This window comes from Erythrolamprus reginae, chromosome 2 (assembly GCF_031021105.1).
Source record: "Erythrolamprus reginae isolate rEryReg1 chromosome 2, rEryReg1.hap1, whole genome shotgun sequence".
Classification (NCBI taxonomy): Eukaryota; Metazoa; Chordata; class Lepidosauria; order Squamata; family Dipsadidae; genus Erythrolamprus; species Erythrolamprus reginae.
Window position 1 is genome coordinate 156880514 of NC_091951.1, and position 25281 is coordinate 156905794.

The window sequence follows — 25281 nt, forward strand, 5'->3', positions numbered from 1 at the left end:
GCCTCTCTGATGGCATTAATGAAACGTAATGATCCATAAATAAATAAAATGATACTGTTGGATGCTTATCGTGTTCCTTTCATTCATGAATACAGGTATTTAATATGGAAGGTTACAGATTCGATTGATGGAAATGTGAGGCTGAACAAAAAATATTTGGCTAAGAGAGGTTACATATTTAAAAAAACAGATTAAAATTCACAGTATCTTTTTACTTGAACCTCCTGTGAGTGTGAACTCAATGTTATTCAAGGGTAATGTTATTTACTTTGCAGCAAAATAACAGTTATTCAATAGCCTGGACCACTTTTATTGTTTAAGCACACTTTACAGCTACTTGAGTATTTTAAAGCATTTTGTAAATTGCCTTACAAATCTTCAAAATGAAGACTAAAAATGCTCTTAATCAATGATTTAAAACAAATATTGTGGCTTCCTACCTCCCAAGTATCTCAGCTTGGTACTTCAGACATTACAAGGAGTACACATATCTCAGGTAACATCCTCCACTGAGCAAAAACCTCCAAAAGTAGCTAGCAATGATGTAGTTTCAAAAATATCATAACATATTATATAAAATATGTGATTGTAGCCACATGGGGTGTAAAGGAAGGGCTGAAGCTCAAGAATAATGCATATACTTTATATGCATAAAATTTTTTGATTCAATCCTTGTTGTATCGAAGTAAGGTAGGCAATACTAGGCAAATACCCCTCTTCGGAGAGGGGCGGCATACAAATCTAATAAACTATGGTGAACACTCAGTGAAGGGCTACCAAAATTTTTACAACCACACTGTGGGCGTGGCTTATGCAGGACGCTCCACATTTTCTTTCAATAACTTTCAGTGCAAATTGGGTACTCTGGGGTGGAGCTCCATTTTCACTACCCTACTATGCCCCCGCCACCCCCGCAGTCCAGGCAATAGCCCACCCCTGTCAACACTGAAAGAGATGAAATCGTAATCTAATATCCCGCACGAATCCCAGCGACCAGTTAGGTCCCGCAGAGTGGGCCTCCTCCGGGTCCCGTCAAATAAACAATGCCGTTTGGCGGGACCCAGGGGAAGAGCCTTTTCTGTGGCGGCCCCGGCCCTCTGGAACCAACTCCCCCCAGAGATTAGAATAGTCCCCACCCTTCTTGCCTTTCGTAAGCTCCTTAAAACCCACCTCTGCCGTCAGGCATGGGGGAACTGAGATATTCTTTCCCCCTAGGCATTACAATTTATGTATGGTATGTTTGTATGTATGATTGGTTTTAAAATAAGGGTTTTTAGCTGTTTTAGTATTGGATTGTCACATGTTGTTTTTACCACTGTTGTGAGCCGCCCCGAGTCTACGGAGAGGGACGGCATACAAATCCAATAAGTAAGTAAGTAAGTAAGTAAGTAAGTAAATAAATAAATAAATAAATAAATAAATAAAAAATATATTATAATATAATATAATATAATATATTATAATATAATATAATATAATATAATATAATATAATATAATATAATAAAACGATTTCCTTTGTTCCTGAAGGTGTATAAAAACTAGTACTGTTGACAAAGATAATACTCAACAAATGGTCCATGTTACTATGAAAACTATCTTTCTCTCACTCCTTCGTACCTCCACCATACTCTCGATCCTCTGCCCAGCATCTTTGATGGCCGCATAGCGTTTGTTTATATTGGTTTGTCTTCCATCCAGATCAAGAAGGGCTGTCTCTTTGTTGTCTTTCCGTTCAAACAAAGGGCTAGCTGACCATTCCTGTAGGAAGACACAGAATAAGAAGAAGCTCCTTTAGAGCAGCGGTCACAAATAAATACGCAGCCATTGCAATCCTAGCCTGCATGAACAGGGAGAGAATCAAGATCAGGTAAAGTATTAGTAGCACTTTATAAAGTCTTAGTGAGACAATATTGTAAGCATGGTTTTACTATGTTTTACATGGTTTTTACATAGTTTTAGTAAGGGGCGTACATAAGTGCACCGGTGTGCCTTTCGTCCCCTGTCCAATTGTCTTCCTTTCTCTCGCTTTTCATATATATTTTCTTCCTTTCATATATCCTCTCCTATAAGTTCACTTTTACCCTTATTTATATTACTACATGTCTATTTTTCTTCCTATGTATTTATGTATTGGACAAATGAATAAAATAATTTTTAAAAAAATTAAAAATAATAATAAAAACTAACGCTTTATAAAGTGGTCACTGTATTAGTTTAAAAAAAGAGGTAGAGAGACTCTTGAAAGTGTGCAGAATAGAACAATAAATACAATTAGGGAGCTGGAGGTTAAAATGTATGAAAAATGCTTGCAGGAGTTGGGTTTATCTTGCTTAGTAAAAAGAAGGGGTACACTGATTTGATAGCAGTGTTCCAATGTTTGAGGAGCTGTTACAAAGAAGGGGGGGCAACAGGAGTGGGTTTTGCCTTACCTAAATGCCACTTCGCTTCCTTCCATGCCACATGGGCACAGTGTGTGGGTGTGTGCTGCTCAGGCGTGCACATGCTTTGTGTGCCCATGCATGCATGCACGCATGCGCAGTGCTAAACACCCTGCTTCTGAGCATGCACAGAAGCAAAGAACAAGATTGTGGCACCCATGGCATCACCAAGGAAACTCGATCGGGGGTGAGTGTGTCCAGCCAGCCATCGCTGTTGGTTCAGCTAGCAGGGGGGAATTCCAGCTACTGGTTCTATAGAACCAGTACGAACTGGAAGGAACCCACCTTTGGGGGGGGGGGTGTCAACCTGTTTTCCAAAGCACCAGAGGGCAAGACAAAAAAAAATGAGCCGGGGTGGCGCAGCAGGTAGAGTGCTGTACTGCAGGCCACTGAAGCTGACTTGTAGATCTGAAGGTCAGCGATTCAAATCTCATCACCGGCTCAAGGTTGACTCAGCCTTCCATCCTTCCAAGGTGGGTAAAATGAGGACCCGGATTGTGGGGGCAATAGCCTAGCTCTGTTTAAAAAGTGCTATTGCTAACATGTTGTAAGCCGCCCTGAGTCTAAGGAGAAAGGCGGCATAAAAATTGAATGAATGAATGAATGAATGAATGAATGAATGAATGAATGAATGAATGAATAAATAAATAAATAAATAAATAAATAAATAAATAAATAAATAAATAAATTGGTATAAACCAATCAAGGAGAGAAGCAACTTAGAACTAAGAAGACCATTCCCAACAGTGAGAACAATTAACTAGTGAAACAGCTTGCCTTCAGAAGTTGTGGGTGTTGTGGGTCTCTTTTAAGAAGAGACTGGGCAGCCACTTGACTGAAATGGTATAGGAGGGTGGACTGGAAGACTTCCAAGGCACTTCCAAGTTCCAGCTCTGTTATTCTGTCATTCTATTCTGTTAAAACTAAAAACTAAGGAGCCTCCAATTTTTTTTAAAGAAATAGGATAGAAAATTCTTGTACAGCAGTTGCCACAAATAAATCTGTAGCAGAACAAAATTAAAACTAAAATCAAAGAACCTCCCTACTTCAGCTTCAATCACAACAACACAAGAGCACACAACAGACTTAAACTTAATATTAACTGCTCCAAACTTGACTGTAAAAAATATGACTTCAGTAACCGAGTTGTCCAAGCGTGGAACTCATTACCGGACTCCATAGTGTCATCCCCAAACCCCCAACACTTTAATGTTAGATTATCTACAGTTGACCTATCCAGATTCCTAAGAGGTCAGTAAGGGGCGAGTACAAGTGCACTAGAGTGCCTTCCGTCCCCTGTCCTATTGCTCTCCTATATCTCCTATACCTTTCTTCTATTCCTATATCTCTTCTTCTATTCTTTCATTGATATGTTCTATTACTATATCTTCTTTTCTATTCTTTCATAGATATATTTTACTATGAGTATCTCATAGTATTTTACTATGTGTGTATATATATATATACCCACTAAAACCCTCATTGTGTATTGGACAAAATAAATAAATAAATAAATAAATAAATAAATAAAGTGTGTGATCGCAATGCTTTACTCACTTGCATCAGCTGTCCGATGTTCTCCACATTTAATTTGGTTTTTTGAATTCTTGTCTCTAAATCATATAAAACATTCCGCATCTCTTGAATATAATCCATAACATCTGAATAGGTAATGGAAGGGAAACTTAGTTAGTAGCTAGTCTATCATTTTCCGTGGATTTAGTATCCAGTTCCCACACTTTTACCATTGAAATATACTTGATGTCATGGCACCAGAAACAAAAGGCCATAAGAACGTAAGAACGGCACTGCCAGCCCTTCTAAGCAAATCGGATGTCTCTGGTTGTCTTTGCTAGAAAGAGACCCAAAAACATTTCTCTACTGCAATTATTTCCTGCAACTGATATTTGGAGGCATAGTCTTCCCAGTTTGGAAATAATGTTTCAAGGCAGATCCCAGGTTGTAATTGTTGTGAGTGGTCCACATCTGGCTCAGCTGATCAGGATGGACCAGGAGACGGGTGTGTATTGATATCCTAGGCTCGTGTGTCTTGGCACCCAAGTCTGAGAGTGAGGCGGAGTTAGGGACTGAGGACCCACCAGAGACTCTAGCACCCCCAGTTATGGTATTGAGTGAGTCAGAGAAGGACGATGGGGAATTAAAGGAGGAAGACCCCCTGTTAGATTCAAGAGTCAGAAAGACTGTGTCTAGACATGAATATTTGAGAAAGAAGTGTTCTTGGCATTAGTAGCTCTATGGGACACTTGGCCACGCCTTGTCAGTATATAGGGGACATTCTGAGGGGAAGTGGGCATGGTGAACAACGTTTGCAATCATGGCTGGAGGTGCCAGATTCAGGGTTCAAGGAATACTTCACTTGTAGACTGTTCTAGATCATGGAAGCTCATCAGTAAGTAATCCCATCATATGATGAAAACCCAAGGAGAATTGTAAGTCTGTATTGAATGACAGAAAGACTTCAAAGGAATTTCCCTAATTGAGTTTGGCTTCCGGTCCCCAAAGGCAATTTAGCTAGGAACGTTGCCAGCATGGACTAAAAGTTAACCTGTTTTGTACTGGATGTTCTAATAGTAATGTAGTTTTTAGTATGGATTCTTTGAGTGTGTGTATATATGCTTCTTTATTTTGATTGGACCCGGACCTAGACAGAACAATAATAGATAAATGTACCTTCATTACTCCAAAACAGAGAGGTCTCAGCTTTCTGTAGGCCAACATCAATTTCTTCCAACTCAGTTTCGACCAGAGGAAGTTCCACTGCTAAAATTGTTCTCTTGATCTAAAGATAGGCAGTTTATTTCAGGATGCATTCTTAGCTGATTTTGCAGATATATGGTATTGTTTTGATAGTGACATATTTTGTTTTAGACCTTATTGTAAATATTTAGCAAATTCAAGAAAACCTCTGAAGTTTGCAGACTCGTATACAGTGGTAGCTCAAGATACGAACCCCTCGTCTTACGAACAACCCGAGATACGAACCCGGGGTTCAGAAAAATTTTGCCTCTTCTTACGAACTTTTTTCGTGTTACGAACGGCAAACCCAAACTTCCGGGTTTGGCATTCCGGAGGCTGCTGGGAAGCCCCGCAGCCCGGCTGTCACCTTTTAAAACAGCCAGGGGGCTTCCCAGTTGCCTCCCGGAGCCAAACCCGGAAGTTCGGGTTTGGCGTTTGGCTTGGAGAGGCTGCTGGGAAGCCACCCGGCTGTTTTAAAATGTGAGAGCCGGGCTGCGGGGCTTCTCGGCGGCAGCGGCAGGTACGTAAGACGGAAAACGTTCAGGAGGCCGCTTTGGGTTTTTGGCTGGGAGGGAGGGCAGGAGGTCCGACGCTGGGGGAGGGAGTCAGGAAGGTCCTCCTGCTCCCCCCCTCAGCGAAAAACACAAAGACGGTCTGCCATCGCATGACAGGCAGGGCGGAGCAGCGTGGAGCAAAGGGAGTCTGAAACCGCCAGCAGCTTCAGTTTCCCATTGCTCCGCGGGCGGCGACAGACCGCCTTTGTATTTTTGGCTGGGGGGGAAAGCAGGAGGCGCAGGATCAGGCCGGCGGCGGGCACGGGAGAGGCAGCAGGTCTGCATCCTGGGCGGGTGGGCGGGCCGTGGGCGAGGAGGCGCGACCGAGCGGGCCGGCTCAGGCTCTGGCTAGGACGGGGCGGGCAGCGGCTGGGCGCGGCAGCGAGGGTGCGTCTGACTCGGGGCTTGCGGCGCCTGACGCAGCGGGGAACAACAGCGTGGGAGGCAGGAGAGGACCAGGCAACCGGAGCAGCGTTGCCACTGCTCCCGACTTGGCTTCCCTGGCCGCCTTGGCTTCCCTGGCCGCCTGGCGCTGCGATCTTCCAATCTTCCCTTGGCGATCTTCTGATCTTCCCTGGCTTCCCTGGCCGCCTGGTGCTGCGATCAGAAGATCGCAGCGCCAGGCGGCCAGGGAAGTGGCCAGGGAAGTGGCCAGGGAAGCGGCCAGGGAAGCCAAGGGAACATCGGAAGATCGCAGCGCCAGGCGGCCAGGGAAGCCAAGGGAAGATCGCCAAGGAAAATGCCCAGCCCAGCCCAACCCCCCCAAGCGTTTTCCTGGAAGGAATGCCATCCACCACCAAGCTTTTCGTAATCTGTTTAAATTTCCTTCACTCCCCCAACATTCCCCGCCTTGCCTCGCTTGACTGGCCAGAGGACATGACATTCACCGCCTCCCGTGCCTCCTTTGGCTTTGCGATTGGACGCGCCTCCCGCCGCTCTGCCCAATCACAAAGCCGAAGGAGGCACGGGAGGTGGTGAATGTCATGTCCTCTGGCCAGTCAAGCGAGGCAAGGCGGGGAATGTTGGGGGAGTGAAGGAAATTTAAACAGATTACGAAAAGCTCGGTGGTGGTGATTGCACTCCTTTTAGAAAAACGCCTCCACGGGGGCTGGGCTGGGTATTTTCCTGGAAGGAATGCCATCCACCACCGAGCTTTTCGTAATCTGTTTAAATTTCCTTCACTCCCCCAACATTCCCCGCCTTGCCTCGCTTGACTGGCCAGAGGACATGACATTCACCGCCTCCCATGCCTCCTTTGGCTTTGCGATTGGATGCGCCTCCTGCTGCTCTGCCCAATCACAAAGCCGAAGGAGGCACGGGAGGCGGTGAATGTCATGTCCTCTGGCCAGTCAAGCGAGGCAAGGCGGGGAATGTTGGGGGAGTGAAGGAAATTTAAACAGATTACGAAAAGCTCGGTGGTGGATGGCATTCCTTCCAGGAAAACGCCCAGCCCAGGCCCCGTGACTGGCCAGAGGACATGACATTCACCGCCTCCCGTGCCTCCTTTGGCTTTGCGATTGGGCAGAGCGGCGGGAGGCGCGTCCATAGGCTTGGTCGGGTCGCCGCAGCACCCTCCCGTCGCCAACCCTTTGGCGGTCACCGGTGGGCTTAGGGTGCCTCGGCACCGACTTCGCTGCCCCTTCCCGAGCCCAGCCCCGTGACATTCGCTTTCCTCCCGCCCGCAGCCGAGACTGATCGTGGGCTCCTTCGCAACCTCGGAGAGCTTCCAGGGCATGAAAGCTCACGAAAACCAGGAAGCTCTCCGAGGTTGCGAAGGAGCCCACGATCAGTCAACTGCGGGCGGGAGGAAAGCAAATGCCAAGGGGCTGGGCTCGGCTCCCCCCTCGGCTCCCCCCCTTGCAAGCCCCGCCGCGGAAGGCTCCATTCTGTTCCCTGCCGGCCCGATTGAGCGGCCGGCGGTCTCCATTCAGGGAACAGAATGGAGCCTTCCGCAGCGGGGCTGGTAAGGGGGGGAGCCGAGGGGGGAGCCGAGCCCAGCCCCGTGGCATTCGCTTTCCTCCCGCCCGCAGCCGACTGATCGTGGGCTCCTTCGCAACCTCGGAGAGCTTCCTGGTTTTCGTGAGCTTTCATGCCCTGGAAGCTCTCCGAGGTTGCGAAGGAGCCCACGATCAGTCGGCTGTGGGTGGGAGGAAGGCGAATCCCCCGTGGGCTCCATTACATCTTCCGCTGCCAGCCAGGCCATGCTGGCGGCAGCGGAACAATCGCCTTCCTCCCGCCCGCAGCCGACTGACCGTGGGCTCCTTCCTGAGCTCCCTTCCTGAGCCTCCCGTTCTCTCTCCCCCCCCCCTCGCCCCTTCGCCTCCCTGTGTTCCTAGGAGAAGTGCTGGGGATTGAGGCAAGACAGACCTTCTGCTCCTCACCAGCACTTCTCCTAGGAACACAGGGGGGCGAAGGGGCGAGGGGGCGGAGAGAGAACGGGAAGCTCAGCATTCCGTCAGCCGCAGCGCTGGCTGTCAACTTTTCTTTTTAAAACTGGGCAGGAGCTGACTTGCCTCCCCAGTGCTAAAAAGAAAAGTTGACAGCCAGCGCTGCGACTGACGGAATGCTGAGCCTCCCGTTCTCCCCCCCCCCCCCCACCTTGCCCCTTCCGGTTTCGGCGTTCGGGAGACCGCTGGGTTCCCAGCTGTCTCCGAACGCCAAACACCAAAGCCGAACTTCCGCGTTCGGCTTCAGGAGACAGCTGGGAAGCGGCGCGGCTCTTTTAAAAGATGACAGCCGGCCTGGGGGGCTTCCCAGCACCCCCGAACCCTGTGCTGGGAAGCCCCCCAGGCCGGCTGTCACCTTTTAAAACAGCCGCGCCGCTTCCCAGCAGTCGCGGAAAGCCGTTTTTTTGCGGGGGGTTTTTTGGTTGCACGGATTAATTGACTTTACATTGTTTCCTATGGGAAAAAATGTTTCGTCTTACGAACCTTTCGTCTTACGAACCTCCCCCCGGCACCAATTAAGTTCGTATCTTAAGGTACCACTGTATTATATTATTATAAGAGCTGTGGTGGTGCAGTACAATGCAGTACTACAGACTACGACTGCTGACTACTGGCTGCCAGCAGTTTGGTGGTTCAATCCTGACCAGCGCATGGTTGACTCAGCCTACCGTCTTCGGAGGTGGGTAAAATAAGGACCCAGATTGTTGGGGGCAAGACACTGACTCGGCCTGATGGTCACGTGACTGGGTAGGATTGGCTTGCCAGCCATGTGACCAGGTGGGAGTGGCTTGGACGATCATCATCGTTCAAGTGAACTGTTATTGCTGCATGATGCCTTTTCATCTCAGCTGTGGGCAGAGTGAGGGATTTGCGAGGGGAAAAAGACCACAGCCCAAACTGCTTCGGTGCAGCATGGCTCTCCTGTCCTTGGGAGGTGCCCGCGTGGGTAGGAGAGAGGGAAGCTCGTCTGAGGCCAGGAAGGAGGAAAGAGGAAAAAAGCGAGGAGCGCACAAAGCAGCAGCAGGGGGGGAAAGGGGCGCCGAGCTGAGACTGATAATCCAAGAAGTTACTGCCCCTGGTCAGCTGAAGCTGTGCATGCAACTTCATTTCCACCAGTGGAACTGCGTTCCACCCCACCCTGCCTGCTGCCCACCCCTGGTTTGGTGGCATAAAATTTAGATTTAATAATTTTATTGTGATGATTGTTATTTAAGGAATGACTCATTCAGACCATCACTTACTGTGATTCACAGCTTCTACAGATTAGCAACTAATAAAATCGTTTGAACTCAGAAAGATGGATTTGATTTAGTAGATTCCTGACACAGCTCGGACTGTTTATGAACTATTAATTATCTTGAGGCCTATCTGAAAGACAACGGAGCTTGCCTAGTTTCTAAGATCTTTTGGGACCTTTTCTTGAAGGGGGCTTTCTCAGTGGTTGCTAAATCCATAGGAAGGGGCTTTCTCAATGGTTACTAAATCAAGAATGAACTGCTAGGGAAGATACATCATTCCAATTCAACTGATGGGTAACTATGTTTTGATTAAGACAAGCTATTTGATCTTAAATTGACAAGATGCTGAAAAAAGATTGGGGTGTGTTTCTATAACTAATGTCTTACTGATCCCCCTTTCTCTGAATATTTATGAATCTTAATGCTTTAGTTCCAACTTTAAATTATCTCCATTTTATTGTTAGCCATACTGACCCCTATTTCTAAAGAAGGAATGTGATTTATAATCAAGTGGTTCATAAATCAATACCTTGTTGTACCAGCCAACAATGAGATCTAAGTTGTCCACAAACTTCTGGAAAGTTCCACTCTGAGCGAACAGGCTTCCAGCACTGTCTGGAATTTCTTTTTGCTGCTGAAAGTTCAGGTACTTGACTTCACGGAGAACAGCTATGAGCTGTATAGGAAGGCAGCCATGAGAAAGAAATGTTTTTCCAAATATAGAGTAGAAAACAAAATTGAACTAAAAGGTGATGGGCTGTTGGCTGGATATACTTTGTAATACAACAGGAAGTATGTAAATGAACAGGTACGAACCAATCTAGTTTTATCCATTCCTATCATGTTCAAATATGTTCAATTTCATTTCCACATAAAGCTGTGTGTGGCTAATATTTAAGTGCTACTCATGTTGCTGAGGAAGCTTCCTTTTTAACACAAAGAACAGCTACAAACATCCAAAACTGGAAATGGTAGTAGCTAGGGCCCATCTTCTCCTCCCATTCCAAGGTTTCAGCCTGTATAAGGAGCTTTTACAGGTTTTATTGAATAGCGAAATAATTTGGATATTCAATAATCAAATAAATAACATATCACCTGATGTACCAGTACAATCACGGTCCTGTAAAGTTTGAAAGCTCTTAAGCAATCTAAGCGATGTCATTTAAACAAAATTCAGATCGTGCAGAATGTAGCTGCGAGAGCAATCATGGGCTTCCCAAGATATGCCCATGTTACACCAACACTCCGCAGTCTGCATTGGTTGCCGATCAGTTTCCGGGCACAATTCAAAGTGTTGGTTATGACCTATAAAGCCCTTCATGGCATCGGACCAGAATACCTCAGGGACCGCCTTCTGCCACACAAATCCCAACAACCGGTTAGGTCCCACAGAGTTGGCCTTCTCTGGGTCCCGTCGACTAAACAATGTTGTTTGACGGGACCCAGGAGAAGAGCCTTCTCGGTGGCGGCCCCGACCCTCTGGAACCAGCTCCCCCCGGAGATTAGAACTGCCCCCACCCTCCTTGTCTTTCGTAAAGTTCTTAAGACACATCTCTGCCGTCAGGCATGGGGGAACTGACATATCTCCCCTGGGCCTATACAGTTTATGCATGGTATGTTTGTGTGTTTGATTGCTTTTAATAATGGGGTTTTTAGTGTTTTTAAATTATTAGATTTGTTCTTACATTGTTCTTGTTATTGTTGTGAGCCACCCTGAGTCTACAGAGAAGGGCGGCATACAAATCTAATAAATAATAATAATAATAATAATAATAAAATTAATTTCAAAATTAGAAGGTTATTCTTTCTGATATACAACAGACTGTCATCTTGGGAAAGATTCTACTAGGACCAGTCATTGCATCCTAAAGAAGCATCATACATAGATGTTGGATCATGGCCATCATTCCCAGACAGAAGAGTCAGCGCTGATTGAGAATGAGGGGAAGTGTAGTCCTATATATACCTGGAGGCTGCCATTTTGGAGAAGGCTAAAAATATGCAAGTCAAGCTGACCCTTGAACTGAAATGATGCTAGCACCCTTCTGCTTTCTTTACCAACCTCTTTGCTGAAGTTGACACGGATAAGTCTTGTTTCTGGGTCTCTTTGGATCAGTGGCTGCTCTAGATTAAACTGGCAGTCCCTATCAACTCTGGCAATCCACTCTGCATAAATTTTTTCACGGTAACCTTTCAGCAAACGTATCATCTCGTCATACTTTCCATATATCAGTTTGGCTTCGGAACTGGCCATTACCCTGCAAAGAAGAAAGAAATCCCTCCGTTCCAGAATGGAAATAGAACTTAATTAACATTAGCTTGAACAAAGCTAATAGCTTGTAATTCTACTCCAGGGAAAATATTACTAAAGGCTGGACAGTTGGTAATGACAGATTATTACTTACGGATGATCAATGCTGTGCAACTCTTTCCTTGGGATCTGCAGTCGTTCCTGGAGTTCTAAAGCCCATTTCAGTTGCCCAGCAACAGGTGGCATGTTTTTGCTAATAGGAGGCACATGATCTCCAGTTTGAGTAGCAGCTATCTGGGCATCATACAAAATCTTTGCATTGTCCAATTCAGCATCAAACATCTCCAAAAGACTATTGTAGTGGGGAGTGGCATCTGCTTTGATCAATGGTCGTTCCAACAGAGATGAAAACATATGGATTTGCTAGAGGAGAAAAGTGGTACGGATAAGTGTTTGTGTGTCTCCGAGTATGTACGTCTGTATGTGTATGTATACATATTATTCTGTCAGGCTCTCTGGCAGACTCCTCCCAAAAATTCACAGGTACAAATTTCAGACACACATACGTTTGAAAATTCAAAACAATGTTCTTTATAATGAAAATTCACTTAAACCAAGCCCTCTTTTGGTATAGCAAAGAGCACTCGTCTCCAAACAAACTGGTAATTTGTACAAGTCCCTTATCAGTTCTGTGATACTTAGCTTGCAGCTGTGAGGCAATTCACAGACCTTCTTCTTTCACAAAGTGAAACACACTTTGCTCTGGTTTAGTTTCAAAGTGGGGAAAAATCAGCACACAAAAAGTCAAAGTCAGTAAAGCAGTCACGAAACACAACAATCAGATAATCTTCCACAATGGCCAAACCCACAGGCTGCTATTTATAGCAGCCTCACTAATTACCACAGCCCCACCCAACCACAGGTGGCCTCATTTTTTTTTATAATAATCTCTCAGTTGTTGTTGCCTATGCATCGCTCTCCGCATGCGTGGCTGTATCATTAAACTCTTGTTCTGAATCCAAGGAGGAGCTAGATAATTGATCTCCTTCTGAGCTGTCTGCTACACTCTCCTCCTCCCTGTCACTCATGTCTTCTTGGTCAGAGGAGCCTTCATCATCAGATTCCACTGGGAGCAAAACAGGCCTGCAGCATGTGGATGTCTCCCCCACATCCTTGGGGCAGGAGCTGGGCCAGAGCTAACCACAACACATATACATACAATATATACATCTGCAGAAACTTTTTGAAGTTCTTTAAGACGTTATTCCTAACCATACTTCTTTGTATGTTATTTCATCCCCAATATTGTTTTCTTTTCAAATGACACCATTCTGTGACTACCAAGTATGTTCCAATCCATATTAACAGTGCCAGTAAAATTGTTGAGTTAAACAACAGTAATTAAGAGAATTACCATGCAAGCCTATGTATGTGTATTAAGCAGCAAGGGCTGATGAGATCAATGGCACTAACCTGCATAATAAATAGGATTGGAATCTTAAAGAGAACAAAAAGAACCAACTGCCTGCACAAAATAACATTAGTTTTACAGTCTGCTTTGGTGCTGTAGTAGGATTTGCAAGTTATTGAAGATGTACAAGACAGTGTGAACCAAGGTAACCATGGAAGGGATGCAACAGCACAAATAACAATGCCTCCATTGTGCTACATTCAGAATGAAGTCTATTATCTGTCTCTTTCCTTGTGCTGCTTGGCCTTTAGGAATCTACTTCCTACACAAAGAAACTGGGACACAACATATGATTTGTGCAGCATGAATCAAATTGTTTCTTCTTTAAAATATATTTCCCCTATTCATGGTAATAATGTTTTATTGCTATCTTATGGTTTTAGCAATTCTAAAATTTTGTGGCTATCATAAAAACAATCGGAGCTCAGACAGGCAATTTCCAGGCAAGTTCAGCATCATCTTACAAAATTTGTCTCTATTCCAAGTGCTAACTCTTTTTGAAACAACTCGCTGTTTCTTATGTTATCTACCTATATAATGGGATAAAATGCTCAGAGAAGTATGGTTGAACTGATTTTTTGTGCATCATTTTGCACTTTTCCTCAAAATGATACCCGTACATCAATGTTTTTCAAACTGCTAATCAGACAAGAGAGATTTTTAAAGTAACAAAAGAACAGCTCATTTCTTGAAACTATATTTTACTGATGATGATAGTAATGGAATATACTATGAACAAGCTTACATACTCTGTATTAACTTCTGATAAATCTTTTAAAATCCTAATTATAATTACTTGGAAGCAGTGAGATTTCATTTACCCATTTCTTGGTCCCAGGAGATTGATTTGTATTGTTAACAAAATCCATAAAGTTCATGATTCTATGTGAAAGAAATTTGGTGCTTCCCATTGCAGATATTGTAAGAGGAGAACCATGTTAGCCTATGGTAGCCAACCCAAAAACCAAATAAATTTGGTAGTAACATTTCAGCCTGACAAATTTGCTTAATAGCCAAAACTTTCATGAACTACAGTTTAAGAAATCTGGCATCTGATGAAATAAACCATAGTTCATGAAACTTATGTTTCCTAATCAAATTTATTACTCTGAAAAGTACTATTAGAATTCTCCTGATTTGTGAAATGACAAATTCTGGAAATACTTCCAGTCCTTTGTAAAGCCAATAAATTCCTCTCCATTCTCTGGAAAACAGACAAGGGTGGGACTGGTCTACCTAATCTCTGTAGAGCTAGGGTGGAGTTAAATTATATTTTGGTGGATCTTGAACTTGGGAACTATTTAATTCTGAAAGAGTCTGAGAAGTTACAGTAATGCTGTTCCATATTGAGCACAGATTAGAAAAACCAGTTTTTGTTCTTCAGATCAGAGATACAACTGGAAAAGTCTTCCAGGTTATCTGGTCATAAGGTTTTTTTTCTGGCAAGAACAGAAACAGCTGCTTGTCCTATTAGTAATAGCAATAGCACTTTGACTTATATACTGCTTCAGAGTGCTTTCACAGCCCCCTCTAAGTGGTTTATAGAGCCAGCATATGGCCCCCAACAATCTGGGTCCTCATTTACCAACTACAAAAAGATGAAAGGCTGAGTCAACCTTGAGCCTGGTGAGATTCAATCTGCCAAATTGCATGCAGCTGGCAGTCAGCAGAAGTAGCCTGCAGTACTTCATTCTAACCACTGCGCCACCACAGTTCACACCTACTACCAGGGTGTTAGTTAAGAAACAGGTAAAGCTTCACAAGAATATGGGTACCTTGACAGCTGATTCAAAACTGGAACAATCAATAAATCCTTGATAGAAAATGGTGCCCAATCGCCTATCCAAATCCTGGATTTTGATCTCAAAATTTGCATAATCTTCATCAAATTGCTATAAACAAAAGCAATAGACTAAATTAGATCAGGCAATACCTATATATATTCTCACTCCCAATCAGAGAAGCATTTGGGCTAATTTATATTTAAAGAAATATATTTATTGCTCTAACTAATTAATTAATTTTTATTTTGTAGGCCACCCTGAATCTGCAGAGAAGGGTGGCATAGAAATCCAACCAAATAAATAAAATAAATAATCATAAAAGGACCAACCTCATCTGCTGGATCTAATGGATCATATTTGCATTCTGCAAAAACTTTCACATATTCAAGAACCTCTTCATAAATTTGGAACACCAAACTCCCTAAGATGTTGCCTCTCACACCTCCCAGTTCAATTTTTTCCAATTTGAGAAATTCAATTGAAGTTATGTAAAGTTCCTTAAAAAGACAACCACATTATTCACATTTTTTTATTGTTCACAAAACGATTTTCTCTAATTTCAGACTTTTAAAAAATGGAGTAGGACTTAAAAGTTTAGATTTTTGTAACTACTGATGTGCTATATAAATAATCTGCTTTTTAAAAGAATATATCATTTTATGCTAATTATTATTACAGTCCTTTCCCATTTTATAGCAGCTACTTAATTCCTACCTCTATGGTCTTCAATCTGTGAAAAAATAAATTCATTCTTGTAAAGACAAGAGTAGAGGGAAATTCCCAGTATTGAGGTTCTTTATCCTGAAAACATAAATAAAAAAATATTTTATTTATTTAATTCATTTATCACCCATCTTGCTGCAATACTTAATAGCAATTCTCAAAAAGAAAATTAAGTTTAAGTTTAAGTTTAAGTTTAATCAGATTTGTATGCCGCCCCTCTCCGCAGACTCGGGGCGGCTCACAGCAACAGCAATACAAGACAAATCCAATATTAAATTAATTTTAAGAACACCACAAGTTAAAAACCAATCATACACACTAGCATACCATACACAAATTTTATAAGCCTAGGGGGAAGGAACATGTCAATTCCCCCATGCCTGACGACAGAGGTGGGTTTTAAGGAGCTTACGAAAGGCTAGGAGGGTGGGGGCAACTCTGATATCTGGGGGGAGTTGATTCCAAAGGGTCAGGGCCGCCACAGAGAAGGCTCTTCCCCTGGGTCCCGCCAAACGACATTGTTTAGTTGACGGGACCCGGAGAAGGCCAACTCTGTGGGACCTAATTGGTCGCTGGGATTCGTGCGGCAGAAGGCGGTCCCGGAGATATTCTGGTCCAGTGCCATGAAGGGCTTTATAGGTCATAACCAACACTTTGAATTGTGACCGGAAACTGATCGGCAACCAATGCAGACTGCGGAGTGTTGGTGTGACATGGGCAAATTTAGGAAAGCCCATGATAGCTCTCGCAGCTGCATTCTGCACGATCTGAAGTTTCCGAACACTTTTCAAAGGTAGCCCCATGTAGAGAGCGTTACAGTAGTCGAGCCTCGAGGTGATGAGGGCATGAGTGACTGTGAGCAGTGACTCCCGGTCCAAATAGGGCCGCAACTGGTGCACCAGACGAACCTGGGCAAACGCCCCCCTCGCCACAGCTGAAAGATGTTTCTCTAATGTGAGCTGTGGATCGAGGAGGACGCCCAAGTTGCGGACCCTCTCTGAGGGGGTTAGTGACTCCCCCCCCAGGGTGATGGATGGACAGATGGAATTGTCCTCGGGAGGCAAAACCCACAGCCACTCCGTCTTATCCGGGTTGAGTTTGAGTCTGTTGACACCCATCCAGACCCCAACAGCCTCCAAGCACCGGCACATCACTTCCACTGCTTCGCCGACTGGACAAGGGGTGGAGATGTAAAGCTGGGTATCATCTGCATACTGATGATACCTCACCCCATGCCCTTGGATGATCTCACCCAGCGGTTGTTAGGAAATGTTTGCAGAAATTGGCTTCTTAAATTCTTTCCAATCTATACTACTGGTGGCATAGATAATGTGATTTGCATGACTGCTCTTTCTTTCCAAAGTGATAAATACATGGGTGATAAAAAGATGATCCAATCATGATAGATGAATATATGTTGCTTCTATACATGTGTTTCAGCATTTTAGCTGACCCATATCCTAATACCCTCTCTCTTTGAATTAATCTGGTTAAAATTTTTGCGAGAGAATCTTGCATTTTGATTGTAACTTGGTGAGGGCTGAATTCTTGGCAATGGAATGTATTTGCCAATTTATCTCTAAGTTCATTAGGGCAGATATTTCCTGACAAGGAAGTACATGCTGATGCTTTATAGAGATAATCGTCCATTAATGACCACTCGTTTCGGCAACTGTTTGAAGTTAATGAGGAAATTTATGGCTGATCCTCAAAGTTGAAACTATTGCGAGGTCCCTTCAGCTGCTTGATGACAATTTGGGTACTTGGCAATTGGCACACAATTCCGTCATTTGCAGCATTCTGTGGTTGTGTAATTGCCATTTTTTACCTTCACCACTGGCTTTTGAGAAGGAAATCAATGGGGAAGAGCCAGCCGGAAGTCACAAATTGTGGTCATATGACATAATGTTTAACAACTGCAACTGCCAAGACTGCCATTTTATGTTGGCACAGTCATGTGATTTTTAAAAAAACTTTGTGAGCACCTCGCTTAACAAAGAAATTCCCAGTGCCAATTACAGTCATTAACTAAGATACTAATACTTCGGAAACCGCCATCTTCTTTCCCATGCTCTGAGAAGCTTACAGTAATATCCCCTCTAAGATTCCTCAGAGTCTGCTGCTCATACTGTTGTGGCTAACCTTAAAAAAATACGGCATCATATCTGTAGAGCAAAGGTCATAGGTCTTGTAAAGTTTCTCAATCACAGCAATGGCCACTTTGATTCCAGACAAAACCTCCTCAATTTCACCTTGCAAGCCTTTCAGCACTTCCTCGGGACTCAAAAAGTTGCGTGTCTAAATAGGAAGGGAGGCAAACAAAGATGAACAGGGCTTATGAAAACCAGACATTGTCACTGAAATGTCATTAACATCTTGGCAATCAATGGCGTCATGCTTGAAGGGTTGTTTCAGTATCATAGTTACCAGATGAAAGTCTCCTTTGTTTATGTTGGTATTTATCTTTTCAGCATGGTAGAAGAAATGTCTCAGATAGGCTTATTAAATAGCAGTGGCAAAGAGTAGAAAAAGCAGAGTTTGTGAAAGAAAGCCCAGAGTTGTTGACAGGCTCAAAGGTGAGTTCCTTTTACCTTTTCCTATCAGTGCACATTCTGACGTTTCGCATCCCCTTGTGTTATTTTACTTCCGTGCGTGCTCAGAGAGTCAAAAAAAATCACCAAAAATTACCCAAAAAATATGGTGGCATGCACGGACCAACACAGACAGCACCGGAGCCTTCGCACTAAAATTGCATCATCGGCAGGTCACTACCAGAGCACCTATACTGGACTGCACCGGTAGGAACCCATCCCTGGACAGGGTAAAGATTCCCCATCCCAGATCTACCTAGTGCAGAGGTAGGCAAAGTTGGCTCTTCTATGATTTGTGGACTTCAACTCCCAGAATTCTTGAGCCAATCATGCTAGCTCAGGAATTCTGGGAGTTGAAGTCCACATGTCATAGAAGACCCAACCTTGCCTACCCCTGACCTAGTCTATTCCTTCCTCTGTATGAAATGTTCAGACATAAGCTGGAATGCTCCTCCCACAATGCTTCTTCCCTGGCAAATTACTTGATTTGAACAGTCCCTCAATTGCTAAAGTCCTTATTTAGTTGTCAGGGCAAATTGTTTTGAAATCTCATATAAACTGGAGCCACACCCTGAATGCACAAGGGGCTATGAGGGCATAATCGATCGTGTGCAAGATTGTCTTCCATCTGTAACATTGCAGATCAAGGAAGCTTGCTCCTTCGTTTTTTCCTTTGATTCGTCAAAATTAAAAATGTTGGGCAGCATTAATTCAATTTTGAATTAACTGAAATAATTTCTAAAAACTTCTATTGAACCATAAGACTAAATTGTAAGAAGAAAACCCCAATCACAGTGTTTTTGTAATGACTTTTAGTATTATTGTCCTGGTTCATGAGACCCACTCTTTTTCTTGAATGCCCAATTCAAGGGAGGATGCCGTAAAGAAAGCGGGAAGAGTGATGATATTCCCTTTAGTTCTGCACTATTCTTTAGTTTCCTGATCTATCAACACGAAGAGAAACCCATAATATGCTACATTTATATTTCAGATTTTCTTGGAGGCCTTACCTTTAAAAAACCTTTTTTAAGGTAAGAATGGATAATGAACTAAATAAATTTCCTTGAAATTCTTTGCATTATAAATTTCCTTTTCAAACTATTTCAGCAGGCAATCAAGCAAGGTTATGAAAATAATTTGTCAGTGGTAGTACATTCTACTAAGTTTATATTACATACATTGCAGTTCTTTTAGACTGATGGTGGGAGTTGTAAAGAAATCAATGCATATTATCATCTTTGGTGACAGTGCCCGGCTAGACACTGCTTTTGTTTAAAAGTTTTTAAGGTAATTGGGAAAACTGCTCAGAGTTTTTTAATACTACTATAATCCTGAATTTGGTTTATTGTCTGTACCACCTAATGCACATAAACAAAATCATCTGTCAGGTTCTAAAAAAGCCGTAGGAAACTGATTTCCCTGCCCGAATGGCAGCCCGATCAGTCGGAGCTAAAATCATCAAAAGAAATGGATTCACTTATTGTCAGCTAGATTCATAATTCAAAGCATGGGGAACTTAAATGCATTTTTTACTGAATCCTATTTAAAGCTGCAGGAAATTGCCTAGGCTGAAAAAATAATAGAACAATAACAATCTTGGAAAAATTCTAGTGATAAACAAATCCAGCCAAATTTGTCACCACCTTGCTTAACTATATTCATAAATCTTTTCAGAATAAATTATATACACGCCATGATTTTAAACTGACATTTTGTTCTATATTTTTGTTCTTCGTTTCTTTTGGAAAACAATATGTATGCATATTTGAAGAATAATAAGGGAAGCTTGGTTTCAATTTCTTTTTCATTGTTCCTATGGTTAAATCTTTACAGTGGTCACAAACATCAAAATGATAAGGAGAACTCCTTCTCAATTAGGAATTTTTAATTTAGAAACATAGAAACTTAGAAGACTGACGGCAGAAAAAGACCTCATGGTCCATCTAGTCTGCCCTTATACTATTTCCTGTATTTTATCTTACAATGGATATATGTTTATCCCAGGCATGTTTAAATTCAGTTATTGTGGATTTACCAACCACGTCTGCTGGAAGTTTGTTCCAAGGATCTACTACTCTTTCAGTAAAATAATATTTTCTCACGTTGCTTTTGATCTTTCCCCCAACTAACTTCAGATTGTGTCCCCTTGTTCTTGTGTTCACTTTCCTATTAAAAACACTTCCCTCCTGGACCTTATTTAACCCTTTAACATATTTAAATGTTTCGATCATGTCCCCCTCTTTTCCTTCTGTCCTCCAGACTATACAGGTTGAGTTCATTCAGTCTTTCCTGATACGTTTTATGCTTTTATGCTTAAGACCTTTTATTTCTGTAATAAAATACCATTTCAATGAAGAGATTACAAATCTCCTGCAAAATGACGATGACTCGGGATGGAATGTTGTAATATTCAGAATTAGCCCAGATCAAGCAGACTGTGTACATGGTGCTATTGATGTGTGAAGACACCTGTATGGAAACAATAGAATAGGAGTTTCAGCAAGGTGGAATAAATATTTTAATATTGTTACATATTTTTATGGTGTGTTGATCAAGATCACCTTTACTAGTCTGAAAATCCCATTCACAATTCTGAATGTGTGAACAGTGTTTCTCAGGCTGGGGGGAAGGGGGGAACTGTTATTTTTTAAACCACAATAAAAACTGTTATTTTTAAAATTATATACAAGCACAGCTTATCCTTAAATGTCTATGGAGATATTCAGTCATCCAGGTTATGGTTGTCCCGAAGGTGCTTTTTCAAGAAAAAACTGGATTTTCCAATTTTTCTTTTTTCCCCTGGTTTTTCTCTGAAGAAAGCAGCTTCTTAGATGAAGAAGCTTCTTGGATGAGAAGCGACATGTCTTCAAAGAGAAAAAGAAAAACCAGAAAGTCTACCTGTCTCTTGAAAAAGCCCCTTTGGGATAGATTATCTTTAACTTTGCATGTGCCCAAAGTATTCTCATTCCCAGAACCTCAGGAAAGCATTCTAAAGAAATACACTGCATGCACAATTATTAAGCAAGTGAGTATTTGCGCCATATCCTCGTTTTTATGCATATTTTCCACCTCCAATCTGTATAAACTTAAATACTTAGTTGGCATAAGCATATCAGGTGATGTGTATTTGTGTAATGAGGGAAGGTGTGGCTTAAGGAGATCAATACCCTATATCAGTGATGGTGAACCATTTTGGAACCCATTGGTGCAATTTTCAGTGGGTTTTTTCCCATGTCAGAAGAAGCCCTCCGGCTTGCACTCATGTTAATGTCTTCCTCCAAAGCACAGCTGAGAAACTCCTTCTCAGGAGACACCAGGAGAAAAAAAAAGCTGAAAATTGCACCAGTGGGTTTCTACGGTGCAGCACTCCAGACCACACCAATATGACCCCACCACTGCTGGCAGGGGTAAAAAATGCCCAAACATTTTTCCAAACTTCTGGTTTGTCCGTTGGGGGATATTTTTGCCTCCGGGGCTTCAAGGAACCTTCCCTGAAGCATCCGGAGTACGAAATGGCCTTTCTCAAGGTTGAGAATCAGTTGGCCAGCGTACTCTGCCCTATGGCTCCACGTGCCAGCTGTGGCATGCATGCCATAGGTTCGCCATCACAGTCCTATATCAAGGACAAGAAGCTGCCTAATAATTATGCACACCCCGGGAGTCTCTCCAAGGTGTGCATAATTATTAGGCAGCTTCTTGTCCTCAGGCAAAATGGGCTACAAAGGAGACATAACTGATTCCAAAAAAAAGTCAAACATCATAATAAGTCTTTCAGAGGGATGCAGCACTCTTGAAATTGCTAAGATATTGGGGCGTGATCATAGAAGCATTAAACATTTTGTTGCAAATAGTCAACACAGTTGAAAGACACATGTTGAGAGACAAAAATGCACCTTAACTGCCAAAGATTTGAGAAGAATCAAATATGACGCTACCAAGGATCCATTATCCTCCAGTGTTGTCATATGTCAGAACTGCAACCTACCTGGAATTCCCAAGAAGCACAACGTGTTCAGTGCTCAGAGACACGGCCAAGGTAAAGAAGTCAGAAATGCTGCCACTACTGAACAAGACATATAAGTTAAAATGACAAGATTGGGCCAAGAAATATCTGAAGGCAGATGTTGCAAAGGTTTTATGGACTGATGAGATTAGAGTAGTCCTAGACAGACCAGATGAATAGGCCCATGATTGGATCATAATGGGCACAGATGCAAGTAAGGTGGAAGTGGGGAACTGATGTAAACTGGTATTATTGAAGATGAGATAGTCAGACCCTTTTCAAGTTGAAGATGAACTCAAAATCAACTCTCAAAGCTACTACCAGTTGGTAGAAGACACTTTTGTCAAGCAGTGATCCAGGAAAAAGTCTGCATCTTTCAAGAGACAATGATCTTTATGTTGGATAAAATTCTGCCACATGCATTGAAATACTCCACTGCGCAGCTAGCCAATAAAGGCCTTAAAGATGGAAGAATAATGCCCCCATTTCTTCACCTGACCTAAACCCTATTGTGAACTTATGTGCTGTTCTTAAATGGGAGCTTTACGGTGAAGGAAATTAGTACCCCTCTCTGAATAGTGTCTGTGAGGCTATGATTGTTGCTGTAAAAAAAGTTGATCATCAACAGATCAAGAAACTGACAGATTCCATGAAGGAGGCTGTCAGAGGAAGGCTTATGACTATTAGTGAAAGGAAGGATGGCTATATTAGTCACGGATGTTTTTGGGGGGAACTGTCAGAAATGTTTATTTGTATATTTTGAGTCGTTTCTTTATTATTCTCACTTTAACAGAAGAAAATAAATGAGTGAGATGGGAAAATTTTCATTTTTCATTTAGTTGCATAATAATTCTGCACACTCATAATTGCCCAATAATTGTGCACACCTAGATATTCTTCTAAGGAAGGCATAACCTCATCGTTTATGTTGGAAGTGTCAATAGCTTGTTTCCAATAATTCTGGAATCAGCTATTCTCCTCTCCTCCTCAGGCCTCTGTGACTGGATTTAGGCTGACTTTCAAGTTTTAGTTTAATCCTAAACAGTGTAATTCATGATCTTTACTTGATCTTTGTGTGATGATAACTTCTCTCATTCTACTTTTGCACACAGCTCTTGACCCAGCCTGGTGTTCTTCAGGTGTGTTGGACTGCCTTGTCCGTAGTCAGAGAAGTAGAGGACAGGCCATTTCTACTTGCAAAGTCCCACACAGCTGAAAAGGCCAGCATGGCTTTTACAAGTGATATAGTAGCCTGTAAGCTTCTACACGGTGGCACCCAAAACATTATTTCTTTATTTTTGACATATGGTACCTGGTGATAGTCAGATTGTTCCACTTCCTCAAGTGTAACTTTTAGAGGCTGCAAATACAGGTTAATATCATCGGCTTCTTTCAGTCCTGAATAAAAGGAATGCATGAGAGTAAGTGAATTAAGAAGAGAGAGAGAACTGATTGATTTTTTTGTAGAATGTTTTCATAATAATGTTAAGGTTGGTTGGACTTGGTACCTGCAAATGCAGGAATCTGAAAGAGGTGGAAGGGAATGGGTAATAGGGAGAGCAGTAGGCTCTGGAACTCCTCTGTTTAAAAAAAAAAACATGGTCATGTAATACAGTGTATTATATTATGTTGGTTGCTCCTCCTTTGATTTCGAGAATCATATGAAATAGCCACTTACATAGAAACATAGAAACATAGAAACATAGAAGACTGACGGCAGAAAAAGACCTCATGGTCCATCTAGTCTGCCCTTATACTATTTCTTGTATTTTATCTTAGGATGGATATATGTTTATCCCAGGCATGTTTAAATTCAGTTACTGTGGATTTACCAATCATGTCTGCTGGAAGTTTGTTCCAAGGATCTACTACTCTTTCAGTAAAATAATATTTTCTCACGTTGCTTTTGATCTTTCCCCCAACTAACTTCAGATTGTGTCCCCTTGTTCTTGTGTTCACTTTCCTATTAAAAACAGTTCCCTCCTGAACCTTATTTAACCCTTTAACATATTTAAATGTTTCGATCATGTCCCCCCTTTTCCTTCTGTCCTCCAGACTATACAGATTGAGTTCATTAAGTCTTTCCTGATACGTTTTATGCTTAAGACCTTCCACCATTCTCGTAGCCCGTCTTTGGACCCGTTCAATTTTGTCAATATCTTTTTGTAGGTGAGGTCTCCAGAACTGAACACAGTATTCCAAATGTGGTCTCACCAGAACTCTATACAGCGGGATCATAATTTCCCTCTTCCTGCTTGTTATACCTCTAGCTATGCAGCCAAGCATCCTACTTGCTTTTCCTACTGCCCGACCACACTGCTCACCCATTTTGAGACTGTCAGAAATCACTACCCCTAAATCTACCTAAATAAGTTACATAGCTAGATTTTCTAGGAAATAGAGTTTACCTGCAGATACATCCCTGAAGACATTCTTAAGGGCGGGCCAATAGCAGCTTTTTGCTATCTCTAAAATGTCAGCAATCTTTTTGACTTGAGGCGCATAAAGCTGATGGGGAAAAGCAAAAGGCAGATCAGAAAAACATGTCAGTCTTCAGTATCACAGGCTGATATCCTTGCGAATATGAAATAAGCCCTTCAGCCTACCTGCTCATTTATGCATTGCAGATTGACCTGCCTACTGTACCAGAAATCAAATTCTACTCTGGGTAATGGGTTTAAACCATCCAGGAGAGGCTGGGCAGAATCCTTACTCAAGATATCTCGGATCTGATGAGACCAGTCAATAATTATTGTTTCAATGGAGTGTAGCAGGGTACTGTCCACAGTAACAGGTAGACTGCTGCGGGGGAAAGTACAGAGAAGATTTAGTGGCAAAGTGGAAATAATCTTAACATTTGATTCTGTAGCTAACAAATCATATCTATAGCCTATATAAGCCTTGCTATACGTATAGTCTAAATAAGCCTTGCCTAGACATAAGCCTTGCTACAAAGCTCAAAGTCTATGGAGCAGTAGTGTTAACTACCCTATTGACCCTGGGGTTACCTTTGAAGAGTGTT

At 42.5% G+C, this 25281-nt stretch overlaps 1 protein-coding gene across 1 annotated transcript in view; it reads right to left on the bottom strand.

Moving 5' to 3' along the window:
- DNAH17 (dynein axonemal heavy chain 17) overlaps positions 1 to 25281 on the bottom strand; it is a 151593-nt gene that overhangs the window by 122464 nt on the left and 3848 nt on the right. Inside the window, exons 3-16 of the mRNA XM_070740114.1 lie at positions 24866 to 25058; positions 24668 to 24767; positions 23572 to 23657; positions 20600 to 20725; positions 17808 to 17963; positions 15657 to 15743; positions 15272 to 15439; positions 14934 to 15050; positions 11842 to 12110; positions 11499 to 11694; positions 9966 to 10112; positions 5132 to 5240; positions 3998 to 4101; positions 1620 to 1760 (exon numbers count right to left, since the gene is read on the bottom strand). Coding sequence (XP_070596215.1) covers positions 1620 to 1760; positions 3998 to 4101; positions 5132 to 5240; positions 9966 to 10112; positions 11499 to 11694; positions 11842 to 12110; positions 14934 to 15050; positions 15272 to 15439; positions 15657 to 15743; positions 17808 to 17963; positions 20600 to 20725; positions 23572 to 23657; positions 24668 to 24767; positions 24866 to 25058 — 1999 coding nt within the window. The remainder of the gene's footprint in view (positions 1 to 1619; positions 1761 to 3997; positions 4102 to 5131; positions 5241 to 9965; positions 10113 to 11498; positions 11695 to 11841; positions 12111 to 14933; positions 15051 to 15271; positions 15440 to 15656; positions 15744 to 17807; positions 17964 to 20599; positions 20726 to 23571; positions 23658 to 24667; positions 24768 to 24865; positions 25059 to 25281) is intronic.